Source organism: Leucoraja erinacea, chromosome 33, assembly GCF_028641065.1.
Source record: "Leucoraja erinacea ecotype New England chromosome 33, Leri_hhj_1, whole genome shotgun sequence".
Taxonomy (NCBI): domain Eukaryota; kingdom Metazoa; phylum Chordata; class Chondrichthyes; order Rajiformes; family Rajidae; genus Leucoraja; species Leucoraja erinaceus.
Genome location: NC_073409.1, coordinates 7,972,381 through 7,995,373, shown reverse-complemented (window position 1 = coordinate 7,995,373; position 22,993 = coordinate 7,972,381). Strand labels below are relative to the sequence as shown.

The 22,993-nt window shown below is 42.2% G+C and overlaps 1 protein-coding gene across 1 annotated transcript; it reads right to left on the bottom strand.

Moving 5' to 3' along the window:
- Positions 1-4,445: 4,445 nt before the first annotated feature.
- LOC129712616 (complement C1q tumor necrosis factor-related protein 3-like) lies at positions 4,446-10,885 on the bottom strand. Its single transcript, XM_055661167.1, has 4 exons — positions 10,782-10,885; positions 10,625-10,702; positions 9,833-9,920; positions 4,446-5,505 (listed from the first exon to the last, which is right to left on the bottom strand). Exons 1-4 carry the CDS (start codon positions 10,782-10,784, stop codon positions 5,108-5,110), a joined length of 567 nt encoding a protein of 188 aa, XP_055517142.1. The 5' UTR covers positions 10,785-10,885; the 3' UTR covers positions 4,446-5,107.
- Positions 10,886-22,993: the final 12,108 nt, after the last annotated feature.

Sequence of the window (22,993 nt, the reverse complement as noted above, 5' to 3'; positions counted from 1 at the left end):
TAGCATCGATAACAGGTACTGGAAGTGACGTTTGTACCCCAGTTAAATTTTGCGGTCACGTGGGTGAGGATCTATGATCCAGTGACCTTTCGTGAAATCACCCTGTACACTTGGTCTCACAAAGCTGTGTGGTTCATGGAGAATGGAGGCTGGGTCGGAGGAAGATTTTGATCAAAAGTGTTCTGGAATTCCATGTCCTTCTTCGAAGGCATTCCCTTGGAATTGAGGATGACTTGCTAACACTCTGGTTTTCTGGTTGTAAAGTAGTTAATGAGGCTTGTCTGAGAACTGCTGTCTCTATGCAAGATGAGGCAGGTAGATAATTTCTGTCATGGTATGCTCCCTCTGCCTCTTGCACAGTGCCTCTGTGTGCTCCTGATCCATACCCTTGAGGTTCTCACTACCATCCCAAATACTGCTTCTCTGCTTTGGATAGCCATGGGTCAGAGGCATCTAAGAGTCAGTGCAAACATTGCACTTCCTCAAAGATCCCTGATTCTACCTCTCTGTTTGTTTGGTACATCACATCTACTTTAATATCTTCACCAAATCCATCTTTCACCACATCAAACATAATTAAGCCTGACCTGGCTTGTTTAATGCATTTCCCACAGGCAAAACATAATCCTATCATGGATTAATGCCTCGAATTGAAGACAGATGGAAAGTTCTCATTTAGTACCTTAGCACATTTGTGCGCAGGTTTTCATTTTTGCCCTGAGTAGTCCTCACTCGTCCATATACCCCACATCACCACAATATCACAATATTTAGATTATCAAAGGAAAAGGAGACAAAAATAATGAGCTATAAACCAAGGTGCTGGAGGAATTTAGGGAGGAACTTAGCAAGCCACACATCTTCTGTGCAGTGGAATGATAAATGATGTTTCGGATCAGGATCCATCTCTATGTTTTTAGCTCAAGATTCCAGCAACTACAATCTCTTGCGACTCCAGATACAAAATGAATTATTTGAGGGAGGTCATTTTGCAGTGGGATGAGAATGCAAATTGCAATCAAAAATTGACGGGAAAACGTTGGCCGAACAATGGGCCGTCTTTTAAGCCATAGACAGTTCAGGAATGGTCGCGATGCCACCCCTCCCCATTCTTTTCTTTCCATATCCTTCCTGAACACGAAGCGGAAATATATGCACTGACCAGTTCTGCCTCTTTTGGAGCCAAGTTTCTGTTACTGCAACCATATATTTCCACTTGAATGTCTGTGCCGAAAGTTCCCCAACTTAATTTACCACACTCTATGATACATATCAAATTTGGTTTTATTTTCATTTTCACTAAACCCAGCCAAATTCTTAGGTTCATGGAATCTTATGTGAATTGTCTTTTTTTTCCCTTGCTCTTTTAAATCCTATTATTTCTCCTTACACTCATTCAATTTGAATATGATGACTATAGTTACAACACTGGCATCTCCCCAACAGTGTGGAAAACTGCATAATACATAAATTGCTGGATTGTTCAAATTCTGCCTTGCATTTAGATATGATTAACCACTTCCATCGAGCATCCTTCAGGCTTAAAAAGCTGCTTGAATCAACAATGAATTAAAGGCCAGGCATTTCTTGAATGTTTATTTTGGAAACCTCTTGAGAACTCCTATCTGAAGGAAAGTAGGCAGGTAGTTGTGAAGTCCCAGAGTATATGCCACTCTGGAAACTCTTCCTATCTTGGAAAATCTTTTGCACCTTAACAATTCAGTTTCCAGGTAACCAGCACCTCGGCCCGAGAGTGGTGCCTCCAGCGCCGTAGAAGTTCACCTTGGATTGAGGAGCTAGATGTCAGGCAATCCCTTCTGCTGGATCCTGTATATTTGTATATGCCTATGTACATACATCAATATATCCTCATTTGTATATATTGTTTTAATCAGCATTTTACTACTTTGCACTCTGGTTAGATGCTAAACTGCATTTTGTTGTATCTGTACTTGTACTTGTGCAATTACAATAAAGATGAATCTAATCTAATCTAAATCATTTTGTGTTTACCTGAGGCACTGAAATGTTCAGTCTCCCCATTACAGTAGCAGCATTCGGTTTTTATGCCCCACACCTGTGGAACAAGCTCCCTGAACACCTGAGGTGTGCACAGACTGTAAGCGCATTTAAATCAGGCATAAAAACACTGTTGTTTACTATAGCTTGTCCATAACCCGACATGCAGGTAATCTTAACCGTCTAATTTTAACCCTTTTACGTGCTTTTTAAAATCGTTTTATTGTTTCATTGACGTTGTTTTATTATTCATACATTTGTCGTATTGCTTATTTTGCATTTTTTAATTATTGACTATTTTATTTTTTCTTTCCTGTAAAGCACCTTGAATTGCTGTTTGCACAAATGGTGCTATACAAATAAACTTGCCTTTGCCCATTTACAGTAGTCCCTGAAGCCCCGATGTCCGTTGTAACTCAAAAACAATGGCTAGTATACATTTTAATTTCATCGTATGCATTCCATACTTTATCATACACAATATCTATTCCCACAGGCCTGATATTTTTCAGGGGTGTAACAAATGATATTTAATATTGTGGCTAACCTTGCGCAAACTTTTCAGGATGGATACAGATCTGGTTAGAAGAGGAAAAGCTGATTGATATAGTCTGTTGTTCACAGGTTTTACCTCCTGGAGAGAGTCTATTCATGAATATGCTGCAGAGAATAATGAGGTCTAAGATAGAGGACTGGTGGCAGCTAGTTTGTGGATAATCTGCCTCAGTGTTTGATTAAAAGCAGAAACAGCTGGAAATGCTCAGCGGTCAGGGAGCACGATGAAGAGAGGATAGAGTTCTAATTTTCATTAGAAATGTGTATTTGGCGGGATTTATGTACCCAATCATTGTAACTCAGCTATGATTAGGTACAAAATGATACCAGAAAGAAAGAAAGAAATAAGGAGCAGTAAGAGAATATTAATGTGCAGTGAGAGGCATTGCTCTCATTTTCCTGTAAGCAGGTGCCTAATGTGGATTAAAGGGACATAGAATTCATTTAGATATTAATTTTAGGTGCGAAACTGATCCCACATCAGGGAGATGTGGGAAGTGAAATCCATTATTCACTTAAGAGTGTTTGTTTTCCTTCCAGGGGATTGCTGGGGGTTGAGACCTGGAGGTCTAGGGTATCTGTGCTGCCTGACCCACTGAGTTACTCCAGGATTTTTGTCTACATCATTTAGTAAGATCATATTTTACCTCCATGCCACTGTGCTCACTAACCCAATATCTTTGATTGCCTAAATATCTAAAAACCTATTGATCGGCCTATCAAATACACTGTATCATCCCAGTTGGTTGAAAATATCAATTGTCCACAAACCACTGGGTAAACCTCGAAAGCTAATGGCATGTTGGCCTTCATAACAAGAGGAGTTGAGGATAGGAGCAAAGAGGTTGTCTGCAGTTGTAAAGGGCCCTGGTGAGACCACACCTGGAGAATTGTGTGCAGTTTTGGTCTCCAAATTTGAGGAAGGACATTCTTGCTATTGAGGGAGTGCAACGTAGGTTCATGAGGTTTATTCCGATCATATGTTGATAGAATGAGCGACTGGGATTGGATACACTGGAATTTAGGATGAGAGGGGATCTTATGGAAACATATAAAATGATTAAGGGATTGGACACACTAGAGGCAGGAAACATGTTTCTGATGTTGGGGGAGTCCAGAACCAGGGGCCACAGTTTAAGAATAAGGGGTAGGCCATTTGGAACAGAGATGAGAAAACTCTTTTTCACCCAAAGTGTTGTGAATCTGTGGAATTCTCTGCCTCAGCAGGCAGTGGAGGCCAATTCTCTGGATGCTTTCAAGAGAGAATAGATAGAGCTCTTAAAGATAGCGGAGTCAAGGGATATGGAGAGAAGGCAATGAAGGCGATGTAACATTTGACTTCCCAGTTGCTACTGAATCGGCTTGTTAATCTTTTAGTGCTCTGTGTACAAGGACACTCTGGTCCCTCTGAACTCCGACACCTTTTTATTTCTCGCCATTCACAAAAATACTCTGCATTTCTATTTTTTGTTCGTCCGAAAGCTACAAATTCTACTGTTCCCCTGAATCTGGCTTTCCTTTTCTTCCTCACTTGTATTCTCTCTCTCTTTATTCCATCTCCCCACTTAACCTTCCCCACTACCTTCTACTTAGCCTCCCCACCTCCCCCTCTGAACAACTGCTCATTCACTGCTGGTGTACAGTTACTCCTTGGCATAATGCTCACTCCCCGCCCGGATAGATTTCTGATCCTGGCCTAATCTTTTCATTACCTTCCAACCTCAACTTATTGTTGTAAAGTGGAATGCTTTAATCAACATTTAAAAGCCATTCATCATATTGGTGATGTTTTAATTAAAGTCATGTTATTATTTGTTTTACTACCATCTGTGAGAATCAATACACAAAATCCAATGATGATGCTTTAGCCTTTATTGATAAATATGCAAACAGCGGTAGCTACTGACTACATTCTATAAAATACAGCATGAGTGCATTATCTTTGCACCTTTGAAGTTACATTTGCTTTGTTTTGCCGAGCAGGCCATGATTTAATGTGTAGGATGGAACTGCAGATGCTGCTTCAAACTGAAGATAGACACGAAATGCTGGAGCAACTATAGTCATAGGAGAAAGGGAAACGAGAGATATAATGAGCTATCTCTCATTCCCCTTCCCCTGACTCTTCAGGCCATGATTTAACTTCCATTCAGACCCGGTCTTCAATGATCCGTGCCTTTGGCTCCTCTGCACGGTACTTCTTACTTAACTTCTAACTCTTTGGCCCTTGTTCAACATTTATCTATGAACTGGATTAATTATTTGAGCAGCCCAAGCAATAAGCATTTTTTAAAAGCGCAAACACACTTGAAATCATCTGTGATTTCCAGGGACAATCCACTCTCCTTTTTGGTGTCTAGATATGTGAGATTGGTGGGACAAAACCTTTGTCTGTAAAATTGAGCACGTTATTTTCTGACTACTGAAATGAGTATTCAGCAGGTTGTACTTGAAACATCCGATTCTATCCTACTAAGCTCTTATGTTGCAACACTGAAGATAAGAATGAACTCTGACATTTCACGCTGACTACTTAGACTGAACGACATACGAGAAATCCCTTGAAGCTGATCGATCCACCCCAGCTCCAGAGTGTTCCTTTGTCAAGCAGGACCCACACAGAGTCACACGGGCTGAGTTCCAATATGGTATTCTGGACAGCGAGCTGGCTGGTATTATCTGCCAGCACACTGTGGATTTCACTGACTCTTTTATTATTCTTCATCAGGACCACGTCAGTCTGAACCCCTCTCCTTGGCAGAGACGAAAAACTGAAGAAGTATGTACCAGCAAAAGGGCTGTTGAACTTCCCAGTGTCCTTGTTGTATGCTCCGGCTATGTTGAGATTGATCTTATCATAAATAATGGTCTTGTTGGATACAATCAGATGATTCTGTGAGGAACGCTCTACATCAAACATCACATTGTTGCCTGTGAAAGTAAAAATCGAAGATTGATCCTAATGGCAATATTGTCTCTCTTTATTGATGATGTAAAGATTAAAGTGTAGAGCACAATCCACCTTGTATATAAGCAAACAAAATTCAAATAATTTGAGGCGATTGAATCTTGGATTGGAAATGGAAAAGTGCAAATCGCATTCTAGAGCATTTAATTATAGGGAGTTGTGGGTTATTCAAAGGGTAAGCAGTTGAATACTGAGAGAAAAATAAAAATAGGCAGCTTTTATAGAGTCAATGGCCCGGGCAGCGTTTAGCTGCATTCCTGTAACAAACCATAGAATTGCATTTCAGAACGTCAAAGTTGGAGCTTCCTGAGGAACCAGAGGGATGAGAGTTGGTGAATCAGCAAGGGAGAGATGTGGGCGTACGACAGATATTGGGTTAATAATACAGGTGAAACCAGGTTGAATACGAAAAGATTAGAGGGGAAAATGAAAAAGCGTATAAAAGATAATACATGGACAGACAACATAAATGAAGCTTCTATAGAGTAAATTAAGAAAATTCCCCCTGGTTGAAATGTCAGGATCCATACAAAATATAAACTTCTTTAATGCAGCAATTACTGATGATCTGAAATACGTTATCCTAAATAACGTGCGGACAGGAGATTTGGTCATGTTTACATAGAAACATAGAAAATAAGTGCAGGAGTAGGCCGTTCGGCCCTTTGAGCCTGCACCGCCATTCAATATGATCATAGCTGATCATCCAACTCGGTATCCCATCCCTGCTTTCTCTCCATACACCCTGATCCCTTTAGCCACAAGGGCCACATCTAACTCCCTCTTAAATATAGCCAATGAACTGGCCTCAACTACCTTCTGTGGCAGAGAATTCCAGAGATTCACTGTGTGAAAAATGTTTTCCTCATCTCGGTCCCAAAAGATTTCCCCCTTATCCTTAAACTGTGACCCCTTGTTCTGGACTTCCCCAACATCGGGAACAATCTTCCTGCATCTAGCCTGTCCAACCTCTTAAGAATTTTGTACGTTTCTATAAGATCCCCCCTCAATCTTCTAAATTCTAGCGAGTACAAGCCGAGTCTATCTAGTCTTTCTTCATATGAAAGTCCTGACATCCCAGGAATCAGTCTGGTGAACCTTCTCTGTACTCCCTCTATGGCAAGAATGTCTTTCCTCAGATTAGGAGACCAAAACTGTACGCAATACCCCAGGTGTGGTCTCACCAAGACCCTGTACAACTGCCAATTACTGTCCATGATTTGTCATTTCCCCCCCCTTCTCTTCCAGGTTTCCCTCTCTCTCCCCCCACCCCTAAAAAAAGTCAGTTTGAAGAAGAATCCCGACCCGCTGAGTTACTCCAGCACTTTGTGTATTTGTCTTTAGACCAACAACTTGTTTCTAAATCTACTCCTTTTCCCACCTTATTACAACAATCAGCCTGTTTCCTAATCTCATGAAAGCATCCTCTTTACTTATTCCAGTGGTCACATTCAGTCTATTTGCAACCAATTAGTCTTACCTGTGTTTGCTTGGTCTTGCATTTAGGTGCATTAGATTAAATGTGGAACTGGACTGAAAGATTCCAAGGGGAGAAAGGGGCGACCATGGCTGACAAGTATAAAAATTAGAGTGAAGAAGTACAACGTTGCAAAAAATGAGCAGGAAGCAAGGGGATTGGGTAATGTTTAAAGAACAACAGAAGATAACCAAAAAGACAATACGGGGAGGAAAGATGCGGTACGAAGGTATGCTAGCCAAGAATACAAAGTCGGATAGTAAAAGCTTCTTCAGGTATGTGAAGAGGAAAAAATTAGTTAAGACCAAAGTTGGACCCTTGAAGACCGAAGAAGGTGAATTTATTATGGGGAACAAGGAAATGGCAGATGAGTTGAACAGGTACTTTGGATCTGTCTTCACTAAGGAGAACACAAACAATCTTCCTGATATAGTAGTGGCCAGAGGATCTAGGGTGACGGAGGAACCGAAGGAAATCAACATTAGGCAGGAAATTGTGTTGGATAGACTGATGGGACTGAAGGTTGATAAATCCCCAGGGCCTGATGGTCTGCATCCCAGGGTACTTAAGGAAGTGGTTCTAGAAATCGTGGATGCATTGGTGATAATTTTCCAATGTTCTATAGATTCAGGATCAGTTCCTGTGGATTGGAGGGTAGCTAATGTTATCCCATTTTTTAAGAAAGGCGGGAGAGAGAAAACAGGGAATTATAGACTAGTTAGCCTGACATCGGTGGTGGGGAAGATGCTGGAGTCAATTATAAAAGATGAAATAGCCGAAGATTTGGATAGCAGTAACAGGATCGGTCTGAGTCAGCATGGATTTACGAAGGGGAAATCATGCTTGACTAATCTTCTGGAATTTTTTGAAGATGTAACTAGGAAAATGGACAAGGGAGAGCCAGTGGATGTAGTGTACCTGGACTTTCAGAACACATTTGATAAGGTCCCACATAGGAGATTAGTGGGCAAAATTAGGGCACATGGTATTGGGGGTAGAGTGCTGACATGGATAGAGAAGTGGTTGGCAGACAGGAAACAGAGTAGGGATTAATGGGTCCCTTTCAGAATGGCAGGCAGTGACTAGTGGGGTACAATATACATCAATGATTAGGATGAAGGGGTTCAAAGTAACATTAGCATATTTGCAGATGACACAAAGTTGGGTGGCAGTGTGAACTGTGAGGAGGATGCTATGAGAATGCAGGGTGACTTGGACAGGTTGGGGGAGTGGGCAGATGCATAGTAGATGAAGTTTAATGCGGATAAATGTGAGGTTATCCAATTTGGTAGCGAAAACAGGAAGACAGATTACTATCTAAATGGTGTCAAGTTGGGAAAAGGGGAAGTACAATGGGATCTGGGGGTCCTTGTTCATCAGTCTATGAAAGTAAGCATGCAGGTACAGCAGGTAGAGAAGAAAGCGAATGGCATGTTGTCCTTTATAACAAGTGGAATCGAATATAGGAGCAAAGAGGTCCTTCTGCAGTTGTACAGAGCCCTAGTGAGACCACACCTAGAGTATTGTGTGCAGTTTTGATCTCTAAATTTGAGGAAGGACATTCTTGCTATTGAGGGGGTGCAGCGTAGGTTTACAAGGTTAATTCCCGGGATGGCGGGGCTGTCATATGCTGAGAGAATGGAGCAGCTGGGCTTGTACACTATGGAGTTTAGAAGGATGAGAGTGAATCTCTTTGAAACATATAAGATTGTTAAGAGTTTGGACACGCTAGAGGCAGGAAACATGTTCCCGACGTTGTGGGAGTCCAGAACCAGTGGCCACAGTTTAAGAATAAGGAGTAAGCCATTTAGAATGGAGACGAGGAAACACTTTTTCTCACAGAGTTGTGAGTCTGTGGAATTCTCTGCCTCAGGTGGAGGCAGGTTCTATGGATGCTTTCAAGAGAGAGCTAGATAGGGCTCTTAAAAATAGTAGTCAGGGGATATGGGGAGAAGGCAGAAACGGGGTACTGATTGGGGATGATCAGCCATAAACACATTGAATGGCGGTGCTGGCTCGAAGGGCCGAATGGCCTATTGCTGCACCTATTGTCTATTGTCTATTGTCCATCACTTTTCCATCATTAACAATAAAAATCGAGGAGGTGGACAGGCTTTTCAAAAGACAGAAAAGCCAAAATCTCCAGGACCAGACAATGTTTCACCCTCTACTCTCAAGCTCTGTGCCGAACAACTGGCACCGGTCTACACAGACATTTTCAACCAGTCCCTGCAAACCTTTCCTAGGCAAAGATTAATGGTCTTAAAGACTACAGGCCAGTCGCACTGACCTCTGTAGTCATGAAGACCCTTGAAAGGCTTGTGCTGGTAAAGCTGCCACAGCCAGACATAAAAACAGTTTTTTTCCACGAGTGGTAGCTCTACTCAATAACCAATAACCAAAAATCTGTAGCCTCCTTTTGCTCTGGTATTTTATTTAATTCACACGTTTAATCGATAATGTTTTATTATTAATGTTTAATGTTTTATGTGTCTTTCCTAACTGTCACTGTATGTCATGTTGTCACTTGCGGGAGGGGGGGGGAGCACCAAGGCAAATTCCTTGTATGTGAATACTTGGCCAATAATCTTATTCATTAATTTATCATCTGGAGTTGGGCCAACGGCCACCAGCTAGAAAGTGGAATGGAATGGATTTCCTCCCAATCCTACCTGGAATTAGTTATTATTATTTTTGACACGAGATGAATATTTTTTTATTAACTCATGAATCAACTCATGGTTGAATTACGTGGCCATCATGGCAAGCAACAATTCGTTATACCCACAACTTTTTTTTGCGAAATAACTCACCTCCACACGTATTATCATTTCCCATTTTGGGATTTGGCATTTGAGCCTGGTGCAGTGGTTTCACATCCATTTCTTCATCAGGTGTTTTCTGAACCATTCAAATAATTGGAAGAAAACTCATCAATTGTTCAGACCATTCATTCATAAAGCAGCAATCAATCAAGCAATTAATTAATTAATTAATCCCTAATTTTTTTTTTTTGCCAAAAGTAATTTTGGAAGATCTTAACATTTTAAACCGTACAATGCAAAATTACTTTTGAAACTTTAACACAAGATATATTTGACTTCTGTGATAGTTTATGTAAAACGTATATTGCAGAGGAAATGATGTGAACTGGAAGAGACACGACCATGAAGATATTCAAATAATAGAATGATAACTTAAATGGAAGATGTTGGGATACGCAGTTGGGGGGGGTTAGAGGATGAAATAAGATGTATAGACAAAAAGAGAGTGAGAGAGGAAGAAAGAGTTGCAGTAATGCGCAAAAGGAGAATGTAGATGGAGAAGGAGGGAAGGAGAAGGAAGGAAGGAGCATAGGAACAGATGTAAGGCAAGAGAAAGGATGGGAAGAAACAGTAAAAGATCATGAAGCAAACTGATCAGATACAGAATGGTGATATCAGAGCAAAGATAAATAATTGGACAATCAAAGAATAACAGGAACAGAGAGATGAAGGGAAAGAGTGCAAAATGAACTGGAATATTGTGACCATAATAGAAATAAATAACTGGTGTTATTCAAATGGAGTATTAGAAAATACATATAATTAATTTTCTATCCTTACCAGAAAATTTTCCAGATCATTGTCCAAAGTGCTCGATTGATAGATACAGTAAAAGAGGATCAAATACAGCAGGTTTCTCTGAAATAAAATAAAACATCCTTTCACTTGGGCAAAAAGAACCACATTTGTTAAACATTGCCAATGCAACTTCACGTACCATTTTGATCAGAGCAGCTTTCTTCTCTCCAACTTCTTGTTCAGCCAATGTGTTTGGTCTTCAGGTCGTGTGGATTATAACTCCTTCTGTTTCACACATTTGAAGCATCGCCAAATGAGATTTGATAATATTTCGGTGCTTCCTCCAAATATGTTAAAAGTCCAGCCTCCAAAGTAGCAAACCCAGAGTCAGTATCATTCTTGCTGACGAATCACCCCTAAATGTTTATGAACATGCTGCTGAGTTTGCCAACTCGAGGCACTGTCCAGAACAAAACGAGGGCCATACGGGCATCTGAGAAGAATGGTGTTGTTGGCACTTCACACAGGCACAAACAAAATAATCCTCGCATCTTCATCATGAGTCCCAGTTTCCAGTTCTTGGATTCATTTTCATTGGTACTTCTGTAGCTTTTGCTTTTCTGCCCACTTTTGACTTGTTTCTTCTGTTATATCACAAACAGAGCCAGGCGTAAACCATTTGGGCTTTCAATCCTGCTCCACTATACATTAAAAATAATGATTGATCCTTCTCATTATGAAAATGGTTGATCTTTCTCCTGCATTATGCCAATATCCCTTATTATCCAGAATTCTATTCTCTGATCGCAAGTATGCCTTTGAAATGTATCTCCTCGAAAACCAGATGCCAAAACGGGGAAATCTTTACATATTTCTGTAGAGATTTTCCTTGTGAATTTAGAAATCCGCTCTTCTGTACATTTGGTACATTATTTTCCTGACTTTTTTATTAAAATTGTTCACCAATCTGACCTTTTTTAAAATCTGACCGCTGCCTAGCTGCTGATGTTACAATAACAGTGAAATATTTACATCTTCTGGTAGAAATTTTGCTTATAGCTTCAAAAATGTAATCCCCTATAAATTTGATCAATTATCTCCCGAGATATAATAAGGTTGCCCAGCTGCTGACCTCACAATGCCTTTGCACCTGGCCCAACTGCCTCCTGCCCCCCCCCCCCCCCCCCCCCCCCCCCGGCCGCTGTGGATTATAGGCGCAGAAAGTTCGAGAAAGTTCTGTAGAACAAAGATTCTACAGCTCCGTTCCGCTACCGCTGAGCCTTCTCCTCACTGCCGGTGCAGCTCGTGAAGCCCCGCCCCTCCCATCCCATTTCAGCTGTGGGTTTCCAGAGATTCAGAAGCCGGTGCTTCTTTGCTGTCGACGCTCGCTCCTGGGCGAACGCGTCTTCCCTTAGCGGCTTTAAATGGCTGTTGTCAGCTGACAGTTATCAATGGCTGCGGGCATTGTGAGGCCGAGTTACATCAACACCACAGACTTTTATCTGCTCCGGGAACTCGAGTGCCGAACCACACTGTGGTTGGATCTTAATCGCCCAATTACAGATATCAATTAACCCCATACATAACAGGGATTTCCCTAACCCAATGATACAACAGTTCAATACATTGTATTCACAACCGACTTCGAGATCAGCTGATTACCCTGATTAACAGAAATCTCAGACAAGGCAACACCCGATCAAATCAACACTTAGCAGAGTCAGACTCTGCAACATTATTTACAAATTATTTACAAGGTGTACGTCTGGTTTGCAGCCATCCATCCATTCTATGCATTTAGCACCAGATTGACAGGGTTTGTAAGGATTCCTATTCTTTGCTTGCAAATTGTATCAAAGTTCCAGACCCCTGGAACCTCTCGCAGCCTGTCCCAGCTCTGCAGAGAGCAATTCCAATTTGACCAAATCTCCCAGCAACCCTGAAACTTAAACCCATTTTGAAGTCCAAGCTGGTCCAATTTAGCCGGGATTAACATCGGCATAGACTTAATGGGACGAATGGCCTTCTATATTATAAATATGAAAGCTCAGTGGATAACACATCCATGGAATGCCTGTACCAAGTATATCAATTCACTGTGTTCTCTGCATCCATCCATCCATTGGGTTTATCAACTTTCAGTTGAGGAAATCTATGTTGAACTATGTAACTGCTTCAATACTGTTGCAAAATATGTGCCACTTTGCCACATAGCCTAATTTGTGATGTGGCTCTGTTGGTTCTAAGGTTGTGCCTCTAACCTTTCAACTTCAGCGGACTGAGCTTAGAAGTGTTATTGTCAAGAGGGAGCAATGAGCTGAAGCTTTGGCCAGTGACATTCCTTCGTTATTGATCCAGTGAGTCTTTCTATTGCAAGGATAGTCTTGTGTATGTAGCACTTCAGATCCATTTACACCTAATTAATGTTATTTTGTAGCTCAAAAGGCTTTCCATTTTCAGATCTGTATAATATTTTCAAAACAGAGTTCAGTGCCATGTCAAAGTTTTGTGTTTGCAAATATCTTGACACATTAGTGGACGCATGCACCCACAATGGAAATTCAAGCATGTGAAGCGTTCACAATTTTGTCCATTGCTTGTTTTGGAATTTCTTATCTATGCAGCTTGTAAGGTGCAAGTTGGTTGATTCCAGCAACGCTTGATGGGTGAGATAAGTAGTGGATCTAAAACTGCTGCTTACACTGCCAGTGCTATTTTAAACCAGGTCAAATTTGTTCATTTTGCTGGTTTGGGTGATGTTAACAGTATAGATTGAAATGTCACATTGTACTGTGTGAATGACACATTCATAGTTTCCACTCTCAAGATCAATTTATTTCCTTGGTCTTCTGTGCACAATGCTTGCTCAGCCTTCTGAAACTGAAATCTTCCACTCACATTATGTGCAAATTAACAAAATAAGTTTTGTGCAGTAAATCACTTTCTCATTATGGTTGCACATGCATGATTATTGCAGTGAGGTAGCACTAAACACGTTAGTGGTCAGTGACAGGTTAATGGACTCCAGTAAGTTAAACTGACCCGTGTAACAATTCAATTAATACCGAAAGTCTGCTTTGTTTACAGTGATCAGGCTGCCTTTGAAATTATTATCAGCACATTCAGAATAAATGTAGTATTGAGCATCTGTTTGTTTTCCTCTAAATGTATGTTATCTGTACGTTCAGAATAAGTGCAATATTGAGCAACATATTTCATTTGTTAATGTGACCTTCCCAACCTGCTCCAGATCACACAGCTGTTGCTCCGAGCAATGTGAGCTCAAAATACCCTCTGCAGGGCTCTCACTTAACCTCTTTTCCCTGTTGCCAGCCGGGCAACTTAGGCAGCTTTTTAGGTTGCCAAATGACAGTTTAGGTGGTTAATTTAAGACGACTTGCATGATGCGTGTGATAATGTGCTCGAACGAAGTGCATAGTTACCAGTCGGAATTATGATCAATGAAGCATTCACATATTATTTCTGGTTCAAATAAAGTCACAAACTAAACATATTCACCAATCAAGACATGATATATACCACAATGACTTGCAGCAAAGTTACAATACAGTATCTCAACTCTTTTCACACATTGCAATGAATGCAATTTCTATTATTTCTTTCCACTTCCCAACAAAAATGTGGTTGGATTATTCAGCGTATGATCAACCTGTGTCAATAAATCCTGGACCATGGTAACATATATGCTTAACCATGCACACTACATATTGATGCAAGCATGTTTTGTGTGAAAGACCGAAAATTATCATGACATGGCCGTAGCATGGGTCGTAATTGCTATTGGTACAGAAACACTCTCGCTTCCCACATAATTTATTCACAACAAAATATACAGGTTGCAAGGAAATTTCTAAAGGCATTTTATGATAGCTGTTAAAACCGACTATACACATCTGACAGGTTAAACATTACACTAACTGACAAGAGATGGCCAAAGGGCAAGGGATCACAGTTTAAGGATAAGGGGGAAATCTTTTAGGACTGAGATGAGAAAAACTTTTTTTCACACAGAGAGTGGTGAATCTCTGGAATTCTCTCCCGCAGAAGGTAGTTGAGGCCAGTTCATTGGCTATATTTAAGAGGGAGTTAGATGTGGCCCTTGTGGCTAAAGGGATCAGGGGGTATGGAGAGAAGGCAGGTACAGGATATTGAGTTGGATGATCAGCCATGATCATATTGAATGGTGGTGCAGGCTCAAAGGGCCGAATGGCCTACTCCTGCACCTATTTTCTATGTTTCTATGTTTCAATGTAACTGCAGCAAATGTTCTTTTGGTAATATGTTTAAAGGTGTCAAAACACCACATTACTGGACATTCAGATTAAATGTAAGTGTTGTGAACAGCAATGAAGATACCCAGTTTGTACGCACCAGATTAAAAAAATGTTTTTGATAAACACTGTTTCCATTATTCCCACTTCAGAATTAACATTAAAATTTCAACTGAAATACTCCTGACCAAATTTGTGATGTATATGACCGACTGTAGAAGTAAAACCTGGATAAATCCAACGTATAGTTGTGAATGTTGCTCATTAAATAACAGTACTGATACTCCATACTAAGAGCATTGATTTGCTGTTAAAATGAATTCTGTAATAACGTGTCAACGGTAGCAGTGACAATCGAACACTGCGGTTTTAATGTTTCACATGTTCACAATTTAATTAATCCATCTTTATGGATGAAAACAAATAATAACATTGGGATTTAAAACACATTTGATTGTATTCCGTTATCAAACATAGTCAATTTTCGCTCTGAAGACATTTCCAGCACAGTAGGATCGAGGGGGGGGTGCAGGGGGTGGGGGGTGCAGGATGGATGGATTGAGGCAGGTGAATTGGTGCGTGTTGGTTGGAATAGGTAATATTGTGAGAGGAGAGCGCGGGGGATGTCAGCGAGGCTGAATGGGGTGGATCAGTACGGGATTGACGGGGGGCATCAGTACAGGGTGATTGAGGAAAGAAATAGGCATTTTGCAAACTACACTCTACACCTACACCTACATCCCCCACTAGGAGAGACTCAAAGCCCTCCGTTTCTTCCTCGACCGGAGAACTAACTAATCCCCGTCTACTGATACTCTCCTCCGCCTGGTCCTTACCCTTAATAACTTTTCATTTGACTACTCCCATTTCCTCCAAATACGAGGCGTAGCTATGGGCACGCGCATGGGCCCTCGCTATGCCTGCCTCTTTGTAGGGTACGTCGAACAATCCTTGTTCGAGACGTACCAGGGCCCCATCCCCAAACTCTACCTCCGCTACATCGACGACTGCATTGGTGCTACCTCCTGCACCCACTCACTGACTACATCCATTTCACCATTAACCCCCATCCGGCACTCAAATGCACCTACACCATTTCCGACATTTCCCTCCCATTTCTGGACCTCACTATCTTCATCGCAGGTGATAGAATTCTGACCGACATCCACTATTAACCCACTGACTCCCATGGCTATCTAGACTACACTCCTTCCCACCCTGCTTCCTGTAAGGACTCCATCCCCTACTCCCAATTCCTCCGTCTACGCCGCATCTGCTCCCAGGATGAGCTGTTCCACACCAGGATGTCCTCATTCTTCAGGGAACGGGGGTTCCCCTCTTCTACCATAGATGAGGCTCTCACCAGGGATTCAATACCCCATGACACTGCTCTCTCTCCCCACTCTCCCACTCATAACAAGGGCAGAGTCCCCCTAGTCTTCACCTTCCACCCTACCAGCCGCAACGTACAACAAATAATCCTCCATCATTTTTGCCACCTCCAACCTGACCCCACCACTTGCCACTTCTTCCCATCTCCTCCCCTGTCTGCTTTCTGCAGAGACCGCTCCCTCCGTAACTCCCTGGTCCATTCGTTCCTTCCCACCCGAACCATCTCCTCTCCGGGAACCCGCAAGAAATGCTACACGTGCCGCTTTACCTCCCCACTTGACTCCATTCAAGGACCCAAGCAGTCTTTCCAGGTGCGACAGGTTCACTTGCACCTCCTCCAACCTCATCTATTGCATCCGCTGCTCTAGGTGTCAGCTGATCTACATTGGTGAGACCAAGCGTAGGCTTGGCGATCGCTTCGCCGAACACCTCTGCTCGGTTCGCAATAACCAACCTGATCTCCCGGTAGCTCAGCACTTCAACTCCCCCTCCCATCCTGAATCCGACCTTTCTGTCCTGGGCCTCCTCCATGGTCAGAGTGAGGACCACCGGAAATTGGAGGAGCAGCACCTCATATTTCGCTTGGGCAGTTTGTACCCCAGCAGTATGAACATTGATTTCTCTAAATTCAGGTAGTCCTTACTGTCACCTCACCTTCTCAGCTCTCCCTCTAGCCCTCTAGCTCCTCCTCTTCCTTTCTTCTCCCCGCCCCCTCACCCTCACATCAATCTGAAGAAGGGTTTTGGCCCGAAACGTTGCCTATTTCCTTCGCTCCATAGATGTTGCCTCACCCGCTGAGTTTCTCCAGCATTTTTGTCTACCTGGTATTTTGCAACGAGGCTTTTATCAAACATTTCTCAATGATTGGCTGATAGCCGGCCCCAACAAGTTCACACATTGTGCATCGGTTTATTAGTTTGACAATGACTGATAACCATTGGTAGTCCTCCTCTCAGGAATTAGGCAGGTCAATTTGTATTATTGATTGATCCCATTTATGCAGTTTTTGAAAATGTAGAGTTTACAGGGAAATACTGTCCAAGAAATCAAAGGGGAAATCAATCCAATTATATTTGCTGTCGTTGTCAGTGAATGTGGTGTTTGCACAGTCTCCTTGTGATGGAGTGGATGTGGAAAGGATGTTTCCACTAGTGGGAGAGTCAATGACCAGAGGCCATAACCTCAGAATAAAATGATATCCCATTAGAAAGGAAATGAGGAACAACTTATTTTGTGGGTGGGTGATGAATCTGTGGAATTCATTGCCACAGAGGGCTGTGGAGGCCAAGTTTAAGGTGGAGATTGACAGATTCATGATTAGTACGGGTGTCCGTATGAATGCGGAGCAAACTTGATGGGTCGAGTGGCCTAATTCTGCCTCTTTAACTTATGAACATGATCATGTAGAAACAAGGGGCTGAAGGTGCTGGATTATACAAAAGGACACATAGTGGCCCGATCCAAAACGTTACGTATCCATGTTTTCCAGAGATGCTGCTTGACCTGCTAGGTTACGCCAACACTTTGTATCCTCTCCGTGATCATGTTAGTTTTCTCCGGGTGCTCCCGTTCCCTCCCGCATTCCAAAGCTGAGCAAGTTAGCAGGTTAATTGTCGACTGTGAATGCACCATGAGTAGGTGGACAGCAGGAGAACCATTGTGGAGTTGTTGGACAGGTGAAAGAGAATAGGTTACATGGAAATAAATGTGTGAATTGGATTAATGGACTACTTATAGTGTCGGCATAGACTTGATGGGCCGAACGGCCTGCTATATTATAAATATGAAAACTCATGTGGACATATGCACCCACAATGGAAATTCAAGCATGTGAAGCGGTCACAATTTTGTCCATTGCCTGTTCTGGAAGTTCCTATCTGTGCAGCTTGCAAGGTGCACAATTGGTTGATTCCAGCAACACTTGATGGGTGAGAAAAGTAGCAGATCTAAAACTGCTGCTTACACTGCCAGTGCTATTTTAAACCAGGTCGAATTTGTTCATTTCGCTGGGTTGGGTGATGTTAACTGTATAGATTGAAGTGTCACATTGTACTGTGTGAATGACACGTTCAAGTTTCCACTCTTCTTCTGGTCTTTTTGACCAATTTAAGCCCTCATCTTTGAAACTTCCCCTCATAATCCTTATTACTTTGTGTGCTCAAGTCTGATAGGATCATAGAGACTTGCAGTGTGGAAAGAAGCCCTATGGCCCAACTTGCCCACACGGGCCAACATGTCCCATCTACTCTAGTCCCACCTACCTGCATTTGGTCCTTACCAGTCCCTCTAAACCTGTGCTATCCATGCACCTGTTTAAATGTTTCTGAAACATCCATGTTACTTTTATGGAACGAATTTCACAATTATTCCTGTTAGAAATATCTCTTCAGAAGAAACTAGGTACAATACAATAATACTTTATCAGCCAAGTATGTTTTGCAACATACGAATAATTTTATTTGCCAAGTCAGTCATACAAATAAAAAGCAATGGAACACACAATATGCATTTTAACATAAACATCCACCACAGTGACTCCTCCACATTCCTCACTGTGATGGAAGGCGAAAAAGAATGTTCAATCTCTTTTCTTTGTTCTCCCACAGCCGGGGGCCTCAAGCCTTCCGTTGACGGGATGATCTTGTGTGATTTCTCCAGGTAATCCGGTTTCCTCCCACATTCCAAAGACATGCATGTTTGTAGGTTGATCGGTTTCTGTAAATTGTCTCTAGTGTGCAGGGTAGAACTAGTGTATGCGGTGAGTGTTGGTCTGCGTGGACTCGGTGGGCCGAATGGCCCATTTCCAAGCTGTACCTTAACTAAACTAAACCAAATTGAAGCTAGAAATCTCTAAATCACAGCAACACCAATATTTGGGAAATGCTTGTCAGATATGTCCTAACTTCACCACTGGGTATACAATTGTACATCCTGGTATGAGGACAGCTCGCATCTTGTGTCTGTCACTTCAGCTTCACCCAACCGTGGCTGGGAGATCAACATGGCCCTGTCATTTGAGTCGAGTCACCTAGCTGCATTTTTCAGAGATACAGCATGGAAACAGGCCCTTCGCCCCACCAGGTCCATACCATCCATTGATCCGGGTTGCTTCTCAGTGATGGGGCCTCAGAGAAGAACCTGGAGATCAGGATTTCATCTTCCAATGAAGTGGCTGCAATTTGCACTTTTTTGACTTTTCACAGAATGGAATAACCTCAATCTGTCACATTCCCACTGCCTGTTCCATGGGAGATAAATGCACCTAAAAGGAGGTGATGTCACGTCTCTCATGACCTTTGTGCCAGTAGTCAATACAAAGGACACCAAAGTGGCATCAATAGGTTTGATATCCATGACGTACTCTGTGCACAATGCTTGCTCAGCCTTCTGAAACTGAAATCTTCCACTCAAATTATGTGCAAATTAACAAAAGAAGTTTTGTGCAGCAGAGTAAATCACTTTCTCATTATGGTTGCACATGCATGATTATTGCAGTGAGGTAGCACTAAACACGTTAGTGGTCAGTGACAGGTTAATGGACTCCAGTAAGTTAAACTGACCCGTGTGACAATTCAATTAATACCGCAAGTCTGCTTTGTTTACAATGATCAGGCTGCCTTTGAAAGTATGTTATCTGTACTTTCAGAATAAATGTAGTATTGAGCATCTGTTTGTTTTCCTCTAAATGTATGTTATCTGTACGTTCAGAATAAGTGCAATATTGAGCAACATATTTCATTTGTTAATGTGACCTTTCCAACCTGCTCCAGATCACACAGCTGTTACACTGAGCAATGTGAGCTCAAAATATCCTCTGTCTTTATAGACAATAGATAATAGGTGCAGGAGTAGGCCATTTGGCCCTTTGAGCCAGCACCGCGATTCAATGTGATGATGGCAGATCATTCCTAATCTGTACCCCGTTCCTGCCTTCTCCCCGTGTCCCCTGGCTATTTTTAAGAGCCCTATCTAGCTCTCTCTTGAAAGTATCCAGATCGGAATGATTGGGAAAAATCACTGAGGGATTTTGCTTTCTCGCCCTAACATTGTTTTCAAAAGTAACATATAAGGTGGATGCTTGAATTGCCATCTTCACAGAATCATGTTGTTTTGTTGACCGTTGTTGAACAGCGCTGCTGAATCGCAAGAGATTTCTAACCTCAGTTGTAAATTCTTGAAATTGTACACACATCGCCCAGCAAGTGTGACCGTTGCAACCAGATCAGGAGGAGACATGCTGCACAGTACATATCTGATCCATATCTCTCTATTCCATGCATTTCCACCTGCCTATCCATAAGCCTCTTAAACGCCACGTGGAGAAAAGCATTGGAGTTTGTAACATTTGTAACATTTCTTTACAGGCAGTGTACACAGTAATGGAAACTGAATTGGTTCTAAAATAGCACTGATCTAACTGTGGTACGTTTATCCACACCAAAGGTACTGATCCACACTGTTGAAATGACATCACATGCACCGTTTTCATTGGAAATAGCACCCTCTAGTGCGTGGAGGGTAATTTAAGAGCAATGATACAAAAGATGGCCACTCATAGACCTTGCACATGTTGGATGATCCCATAATGAATTAGGTCAATCTTTGTGTGTCTAGAGCAACTGAACAATGCTATTATGATTGTGGCGTGCTCATTTATGGTGTGGGTTGCATCTTCTGCCATCATAGTTATATAGCACGGAATCAGGCCCTTCAGCCCAGCTTCTCAATGTCGACTAAGATGTCTATCTGATCTAATGCCATTTGCCTGTTAGGCCCATATCCATCTAGACCCTTTTTATCCATGTAACTATCCACATTTTTTTTTAACAATGTAAACATATGATTTCCTCTGAAATCTCATTCCATATACCTACCATTTACCCTGTGTGTTATAAACAAATAGAAGATTTGAGAGGACAAATGGATGGAATATTGAGTCAAGAGGTGGAGAAAAAAGCAAGATTTGTAAAACAGGCACATTATGAGCTAGGCCCTAAAACCCCTGCTGGTGGGAGGGGGGAGGGACTATAAAACCCGGAAGTGGTGTGCCTCACTCAGTCTCTGCAAGATGGAGGAAGCGAGAAGGTCACGTCTCTGAGCTCCGAATAACACTGAACACATGTCTACTCAACTGTGAGTGCCCTTAATGTGGTTTGAAAATGAAAATATGGTTGGTTTGAAGTAAAAAGGCACTGCAAATGGTTGTATGGAGCTTTTGGGTGGATGTAAAAAGGCACTGCAAATGGTTGTTTGGGGGTTTAGGGTTGAAGTAAAAAAGCACTGCAAATGGTTGTTTGGGGGGTTTTGGGTTGAAGTAAATAGGCACTGCAATTGGTTGTTTGAGGGGTTTGGGTTGAAGTAAAAAGGTACTGCAAATGGTTGTCTGGGGGTATGGGTTGAAGTGAAAAGGCACTGCAAATGGTTGTTTGGGGGTTTTGGGTTGAAGTGAAAAGGCACTGCAAATGTTGTTTGTCTAAACTTGACAACTTCCTGTTTGCACTATATTGATTTTAGATAAAATGTTACCACTTACGACTATGATTTTTGGCCATCTTACTCAGCCCCCCTCCGCTCATCAGGTGCAGAGGATTCTTCCTATCAATGAAAAATAAAAGTGTTATTAGTGTTTAAAAAATGTTGAGAATCTCTCTCCTGTCAATCACACCATGAAGGCTACACCTTTTCTGGTGGGAGGGGGAGGGATTATAAAACCCGGAAGTGTGGGTGTGGCTCAGTCTCTGCATGATGGGGGAGGGAGAGGTCACGACTCTGAACTGTGAATCAACTGAACACACTGAATGTCTACTGAACTGTGAGTGTGGTGTTTTGTGTGGTTTTATGGTGATTTTATGGTGGTTTCATCCTGCTTGAAATGGTATGAAACTGCATTTGAATGTGGTGGCCTTGAACCCTGCATGAAATGGTATGAAACTGCATTTGAATGTGGTGGCCTTGAACCCTGCATGAAATGGTATGAAACTGCATTTGAATGTGGTGTTGTTGCACCCTGCATGAAATGGTATGAAACTGCATTTGAATTTGGTGGCCTTGCACCCTCCTTGAAATGGGTATGAAACTGCACTTGAATTTGGTGGTCTTGCACCCTGCTGAAGTGGTATGAAATTGCACTTGAATTTTGTGGCTTGAACCCTGCTTGAAGTGGTTGGAAACTGAACCTGAATTTGGTGGCCTTGCACCCTGCTTGAAGTGGTAGGAAACTGCACTTGAATTTTGTGGCCTTGCACCCTGCGTGAAATAGGAAAATGGATTTGAATTTGGTGGCCTTGCACCTTGCTTAAAATGGAGTTTCAAGGAATAGCCATGAGTCAACTGCCAGCCCACCAGCCGTGAGTGAGCTGCCAGCACATCAGGCTTGAGGGACTGAGCTGCCACCCCAAGAATCCATTTGGCCCACAATGTCCACACTAGCCCTCTGGAGACCAGAGGTCCCTGCAGCCAACAACACCCATACTAGCACTCCAGAAAGCCCCCCCCCCCCCCCCCAACTGGCCACCAATATTGGAATTGTTGGAGAGGTGGAATATTGCGCTGGGTTGTTGGGGGGGGAACCAGACCTCCAGTGTGAACATGGGACCCAACGGGTCCCACTTAGTCTAGTATATATATATATGAATATATATGACTTGGACATAAACAAAGACGGGTTTGTTGGTAAGTTTGAAGATGACACCAAGATTGCTAGGGTAGTGGACGGTGAGGTAGGTGA

Excerpts from the sequence above, each read along its gene's own strand:
- LOC129712616 (XM_055661167.1), bottom strand. Across the intron at positions 9,921-10,624 it reads ATGATCTGGAAAATTTTCTG|AAAACACCTGATGAAGAAAT; the intron begins GTAAGGATAGAA and ends TGAATGGTTCAG. Across the intron at positions 5,506-9,832 it reads AAATGATAATACGTGTGGAG|GCAACAATGTGATGTTTGAT; the intron begins GTGAGTTATTTC and ends TTACTTTCACAG.